Genomic DNA, 7,500 nt, shown 5'->3' with positions numbered 1-7,500 from the left:
TAACATCAGTACAGACACCAGTCTTAAACAATAGCATCAGTATAGACACCAGTCTTAAACAATAACATCAGTACAGACACCAGTCTTAAACAATAACATCAGTACAGACACCAGTCTTTAACAATAACATCAGTACAGACACCAGTCTTAAACAATAGCATCAGTACAGACACCAGTCTTAAACAACAACATCAGTACAGACACCAGTCAAACAATAGCATCAGTACAGACACCAGTCTTAAACAATTACTTCAGTACAGACACCAGTCAAACAATAGCATCAGTACACACACCAGTCTTAAACAATTACTTCAGTACAGACACCAGTCTTAAACAATAGCATTAGTATAGACACCAGTCTCATATAAAACAATAACATCAGCTGTAGTTATGAGATATATGAAGAGTTCCAAAACACAATATCCTTCATTAATCTTTTTTTTACTTATTTTGTTTTCCAGGTAATTTCAATTGAACTGTACTGGGTTCTTATTTGATTTCTTTACTAAAAAAAAAACAACGCAACTGCAATTTTATTGACATTACCTCTAATACACCTTAAATAACATATTATACTTATAATGTTTTTTAAAATGGAGATAGCGTTTCGGAAACCCAAACTCTTCAAATATTTGTGATGAGAATGAGAAGTGAAGTGATGTAAGGCATCAGTGAGACTTGGGAGGAAGAAATGTTCAGGGATATCTTGAGCAGGGAGAGAGAGACAGAGAGAGAGGGAGAGAGAGGGAGATGTGGATAGAGTGGGAGAGAGAGGGAGATGTGGATAGAGTGGGAGAGAGAGGGAGATGTGGATAGAGTGGGAGAGAGAGAGAGAGGGAGATGTGGATAGAGAGAGGGAGAGGGAGAGAAAAAGGAGAGAGAGGTGGATATAGAGAGGGAGGGAGAGATGTAGAGAGGGAAGAGGAGGATTAGAAGTGAAAGGTCCAGAAAGCTGACTCATGTGCTCACAGAGTCTGAGAGAAACAGAGAATGTGCATTAGAACGACACGTTCCTCGCCTCAGTCATTAGAACACACGGTTCTCCTCAGAACCTGCCAGCTCGGGTCTAACTGGGTCATCTCACGTGTGCAGGAACCAACTTCCAGCCCAACTCAGAATAGGATAAGAGTTTGTGTGGCTATTTGGGGAATCGGACGCAATATGTCTCTCTTTATCAAGACTAGGAGCAGGCAGCACAAGAGCAGCACAAGCCATTTGGGCCATTTTATCTTTAGATGTTTCTTCTGCTCTTATGTGGTACACACACACACATGCAGACACACACACACACACACACGTTGTTGGAGTAAGATATAGATCAAATTCATCACACACACACACACACACACACACACAGTGTTAGAGTAAGATATAGATTTGCACCTTTTACTGTCTGTCCACTGCACTGTACTGCTCACTGCCTGCATATCATCAGCACTTTCAACATCACTACCTCAGCATCTGCTGTCACTATTGTCATGTCTGTGTCTATTTATGTCTGTTGCTGTCAACCATATTCATACGTGAATGGCTGTAAAACATTCCTATTGTGTATCTTCACTATATGGCAATACATCTAACCTTGACCTTTGACCTTGACCTCAGACATTAACCCTTGACCTCTGACCTTAGTCTCGGCCGCTGACGCGCTACCTGCCGGTGCGTAAGGACGACTTTGACCTGCGCGGGCACGTGGAGGCGGCCGGTCACCACCCCGACACCTGCTACCACCTGGCCGTCACCGACCACACCTGCCGAGGCTTCCTGGTCAAGATGGGCGGCAAGATCAAGACCTGGAAGAAGCGCTGGTTCGTCTTCGACCGCAACCGCCGCACCCTGGCCTACTACGCCGGTAAAGAACCGCAGGACCCCTTTCATCACCCCGGTTCCGTGTTCTGTCTTTTAGGCCCCAGGTTCTAACTTCTGTGTCTATCTTTTAGGCCCCAGGTTCTGTGTCTGTCTTGGTTCCGTGTCTGTCTTTTAGGCCCCTGGTTCTGTGTCTGTCTCTTAGGCCCCAGGTTCTAACTTCTGTGTCTATCTTTTAGGCCCCAGGTTCTGTGTCTGTCTTGGTTCTGTGTCTGTCTTTTAGGCCCCTGGTTCTGTGTCTGTCTCTTAGGCCCCAGGTTCTAACTTCTGTGTCTATCTTTTAGGCCCCAGGTTCTGTGTCTGCCTTTTAGGCCCCAGGTTCTGTGTCTGTCTGTTAGGCCCCTGGTTCTGTGTCTGTCTTTTAGGTCCCTGGTTCTGTGTCTATCTTTTAGGCCCCTGGTTCTGTGTCTCTCTCTTAGGCCCCAGGTTCTAACTTCTGTGTCTATCTTTTAGGCCCCAGGTTCTGTGTCTGTCTTGGTTCTGTGTCTGTCTTTTAGGCCCCTGGTTCTGTGTCTGTCTGTTAGGCCCCTGGTTCTGTGTCTGTCTGTTAGGCCCCTGGTTCCGTGTCTGTCTGTTAGGCCCCTGGTTCTGTCTGTCTGTTAGGCCCCTGGTTCTGTGTCTGTCTTTTAGGCCCCTGGTTCTGTGTCTGTCTGTTAGGCCCCTGGTGCTGTGTCTGTCTGTTAGGCCCCTGGTCCCGTGTCTGTCTGTTAGGCCCCTGGTTCTGTGTTCTGTGTGTGTGGCATCTGTTCCTTATTTAGCCCACATGTCTCGTCCAGTTCCTCTCGGTTCCAAATGTGTCGTGTGTTAAACCGTCTCTCTCAATTGTTTTATTTTGCTTCTGTCAACTGACAACACACTTTCAAAACATTTAACACACAGGCCCAAAGTACTTTAGTAGAATGGCACATTTGTTTGCAAAAAGGCTTTAGCAGCGACAAAACATTTCAAACATGCAACAACAAATCTTTTGTTCAAACTACACAACTTGTGGTCAGATCAGTGTGTGCTTTCAATCAGTCGTTACACAGCAGAGAATAAAAAAGCACAGTTTCAATATGAGGAGGTGAAGCCTAAAGCACAGTTTCAATATGAGGAGGTGAAGCCTAAAGCACAGTTTCAATATGAGGAGGTGAAGCCCAAAGTACAGTGTCAATATGAGGAGGTGAAACCCAAAGCACAGTTTCAATATGAGGAGGTGAAGCCCAAAGTACAGTTTCAATATGAGGAGGTGAAGCCCAATATGAGGAGGTGAGGCCCAATATGAGGAGGTGAAGCCCAATATGAGGAGGTGAAACCCAAAGCACAGTGTCAATATGAGGAGGTGAAGCCCAATATGAGGAGGTGAAGCCCAAAGCACAGTGTCAATATGAGGAGGTGAAGCCCAATATGAGGAGGTGAAGCCCAAAGCACAGTGTCAATATGAGGAGGTGAAGCCCAATATGAGGAGGTGAAGCCCAAAGCACAGCTTCAATATGAGGAGGTGAAGCCCAAAGCACAGTTTCAATATGAGGAGGTGAAGCCCAATATGAGGAGGTGAAGCCCAAAGCACAGTTTAAATATGAGGAGGTGAAGCCCAATATGAGGAGGTGAGGCCCAATATGAGGAGGTGAAGCCCAAAGCACAGTTTCAATATGAGGAGGTTAAACCCAATATGAGGAGGTGAAACCCAAAGCACAGTTTCAATATGAGGAGGTTAAACCCAATATGAGGAGGTGAAACCCAAAGCACAGTTTCAATATGAGGAGGTTAAACCCAATATGAGGAGGTGAAACCCAAAGCACAGTTTCAATATGAGGAGGTGAAGCCCAATATGAGGAGGTGAAGCCCAATATGAGGAGGTGAAGCCCAATATGAGGAGGTGAGGCCCAATATGAGGAGGTGAGGCCCAATATGAGGAGGTGAAGCCCAATATGAGGAGGTGAAGCCCAATATGAGGAGGTGAAGCCCAATATGAGGAGGTGAGGCCCAATATGAGGAGGTGAAGCCCAATATGAGGAGGTGAAGCCCAATATGAGGAGGTGAAGCCCAATATGAGGAGGTGAGGCCCAATATGAGGAGGTGAAGCCCAATATGAGGAGGTGAAGCCCAATATGAGGAGGTGAAGCCCAATATGAGGAGGTGAGGCCCAATATGAGGAGGTGAGGCCCTCATCTGGCCATCTGGGCTGTTGTGCTGCTTGAAAAGACCAACAGGCACATCACAGCAGGAATTGTATTCATTCAAGATGTAACGGTCATCGACATGTAGGACCTACAGTAAGTAGCTGGACAGGAGAAAGGAGGGTGTCTCTTATAGACAATGAATGAGATTACTGAGGTGGTCTCTTATAGATTATGAATGATTACTGATTACAGAGGTGGTCTCTCTTATAGACAATGAATGAGATTACTGAGGTGGTCTCTCTTATAGATAATGAATGAGATTACTGAGGTGGTCTCTCTTATAGACAATGAATGAGATTACTGAGGTGGTCTCTCTTATAGACAATGAATGAGATTACTGAGGTGGTCTCTTATAGATGATGAATGATTACTGATTACAGAGGTGGTCTCTCTTATAGATAATGAATGATTACTGATTGAAGAATTGTGCAAAGGAGTTTCACACAGTGACATTACAAGTTCATAATTTTGCAAGCAGCAATATCCATTAACTGTGACTAAAGCATTCCATTTATTTAGCACAGGTGATCTCATAGAGATGGAGTCTGTCTGGGAGAGTTGTGTTAAACATTTTCAGAATGTTGTGAAATCAATGAAAAGGTGTTAACACATTTGCAAGAGATGACTGTGTTGTGTTCAGCAGGAGAAGGTGAAGACCAAGGGGACTGTTGAGGTTATGCCCTGTGTGTCCCACAGGGGGCAGCATTGAGTATTTTCAATCACGAGGAACATTTGAGTACTTTTGGAGTTTCAAAAGATCCATTGTTTATAAAGTCTGTATTAATGGACAGATATTTCCAAAACAAATCTGTGCAACATACACACTCCCTATTATGTTATGTTCTGTGTGTTATGATCTGAGTGTTCTGTGTGTTATGATCTGAGTGTTGTGTTAAGTTGTGTTGTATTGGGCGCTGTTCTCTATTATGTTCTGTTCTGTGTGTTATGATCTGAGTGTTCTGTGTGTTATGATCTGAGTGTTCTGTGTGTTATGATCTGAATGTTCTGTGTGTTAATATCTGAATGTTCTGTGTGTTAAGATCTGAATGTTCTGTGTGTTAAGATCTGAATGTCGTGTTAAGTTGTGTTGTTTTCTCTTCCAGATAAGCATGAGACCAAAATGAAGGGGGTGATCTACTTCCAGGCCATAGAGGAGGTCTACTACGATCACCTGAAGAATGCACACAAGGTACACACACACACACACACACACCTTTGTGTCCGCTTTCCACAATATTCTTGCACTTACAAAATACCCTTCCCCCCCCCCCCCCCCCCCCCCCCCCAGAGCCCCAACCCGTCTCTGACGTTCAGTGTGAAGACTCAGGACCGCGTGTACTACATGGTGGCTCCCACCGCTGAGGCCATGCGCATCTGGATGGACGTCATCGTCACGGGCGCCGAGGGACACACACACTTCCTGGTGTGACCTCACACACACACACACCCCACAGCCAGCACATGACCAAACAGAGGACCAATGCCTGACCAAAACACTAGTTCTGTCTGTGTGTGTGTGTGTGTTTGACCAAAAGAGTATTTCTGTCTCTGTGTGTGTGTGTGTGTGTGTGTGTGTGTGTGTGTGTGTGTGTGTGTGTGTTTGACCAAAAGAGTATTCCTGTCCGTGTGTGTGTGTGTGTGTGTGTGTGTGTGTGTTTATGTGTGTGTTTGACCAAAAGAGTATTCCTGTGTGTGTGTGTGTGTGTGTGTGTGTGTGTGGGTGTGTGTGTATGTCAGTGTGGTGTAGTTAGCATGGCAGTGTGTTTTATCTGAATATATCCACAGATAAAGTCAGGTGCTAACCAGCTAGCTTCTCAAATGAATGCAAGTGAATGCCATACAGTCAGCCAGACCTCCAAAGGGCTCCTGTAGGGTTGGGTTGTGCTCCAGGTGTCCTCCTGTCCACAGGGGAGCGCTGTGGTGCCACTGCTGTTGGCCCATACTGCATACAGGCTCTGTGAAGTGCCTTGAGACATTGCTGAACACAATACTGAAATGAATTGGTATGGATATTGTATTGCATCTTCGGATTGTTTGGATACATGGAAGTGGTATCATCTGCATGTTCACACTGCAGGAATATTGTACAAATTTGCCTTTATGTACATGTAAGATGCCTTATGTACGAATCTGGCTTTATATGTGTAAGATATAAGATGCCTTATGTACGAATCTGGCTTCATGTGTGTAAGATATAAGATGCCTTATGTACGAATCTGGCTTCATGTGTGTAAGATGTAAGATGCCTCATGTGTATGAGGTACTTATTTGCCCTCTGACGTGACGTGACGAGTTCAGACTTGTGTGGTCAGTTCACTCTCCTTTGTGCCTTCTGGACAGAGTGAATATTTACACAGCACAACAAGCTATTATCTTATCCGTGTGTGTGTGTGTGTGTGTGTGTGTGTGTGTGGGTGGGTGGGTGGGTGGGTGGGTGTGTGTCTGTGCTTGTGTGGTTGTACATGTTCTTATAGCATCTGTGTATTTGCCTTATCAACGTTCAGGAAGTTGGCCATATAAGGTCATGACCTACAGACCAAGGTTACTGCCCCCACCATATAGAAATGCCTGCGTTGCCGGGGACGGTTGCCGTGTAAAGAACACTCCCTGTGCCTTAGCTGTTGTACGGCTGAAATGTGGTCAAATATTTTGTCCAAATGTTCCAGTCTCTAGCCTTTGTTCTTTACATGATGTTTATTCTTCAGACGAGTGTCTGACGCAGAGATGCTTCCCAGATGTGTGGCCTTGTTATGTCACTGAAGAAGGCTGTGATGCCAGGGCTGGCCACCAGAGGGAGTAATGGTACAGTACATCTGCTCTGATTTGCACACAATGCAGCCCTGTCAGAGCGGTGAGGCGGGGGAGCCGGAGCGACCGAGCTCTCAAGCACACGCGGGGTTAACCAGAGTCACATGTCATAGTTTCATATCTTTCTAACCATTTATGAACTTCTTATACATTCTAAAAGTCTAAATGTGTCTGAATATTCTCAGGACAGAGCGCACTCAACCTAAAACTAAATCTTCATATGATCTTGGTGCAATAATAGACAAGAATGTCACGCTTTTGTGTCAGATCTTCCAAAGCACATCATCAAATGCGCTTGAATGTCATTTATCTCCGATGATGAATATCACGGCATCACACCGTGTCACAGTTGAATAGAACTCCCATGTGATGACATCATAAACGTATGACGCTATTTCCGTCACCGATAAGGCGTTGCCGTGACATCACCCATTGTGATCACTACAGGTGACGCACTCTAAGCTACTGCTGAGAGGTACTGGACTCAAATGACCTCGAGTGACCCCACGCATGCCTCCTCACCCGCGGGGGCCCAACCGACACACCACACACACCACACACACACCACACACCACACACACCACACACACACACCACACACACCACACACACCACACACACCACACACACACACCACACACACCACACACACCACACACACACA

At 45.5% G+C, this 7,500-nt stretch overlaps 1 protein-coding gene across 1 annotated transcript in view; it reads left to right on the top strand.

Moving 5' to 3' along the window:
• phldb2a (pleckstrin homology-like domain, family B, member 2a) overlaps positions 1 to 7,500 on the top strand; it is a 65,930-nt gene that overhangs the window by 57,109 nt on the left and 1,321 nt on the right. Inside the window, exons 20-22 of the mRNA XM_062535802.1 lie at positions 1,633 to 1,852; positions 5,132 to 5,217; positions 5,317 to 7,500. The exon at positions 5,317 to 7,500 is cut by the window's right edge and continues 1,321 nt beyond it. Coding sequence (XP_062391786.1) covers positions 1,633 to 1,852; positions 5,132 to 5,217; positions 5,317 to 5,457 — 447 coding nt within the window. The 3' untranslated portion in view covers positions 5,458 to 7,500. The remainder of the gene's footprint in view (positions 1 to 1,632; positions 1,853 to 5,131; positions 5,218 to 5,316) is intronic.

This window comes from Sardina pilchardus, chromosome 5, assembly GCF_963854185.1.
Source record: "Sardina pilchardus chromosome 5, fSarPil1.1, whole genome shotgun sequence".
NCBI classification, from domain to species: Eukaryota; Metazoa; Chordata; class Actinopteri; order Clupeiformes; family Clupeidae; genus Sardina; species Sardina pilchardus.
This window is presented reverse-complemented; position numbering and strand designations above follow the sequence as displayed.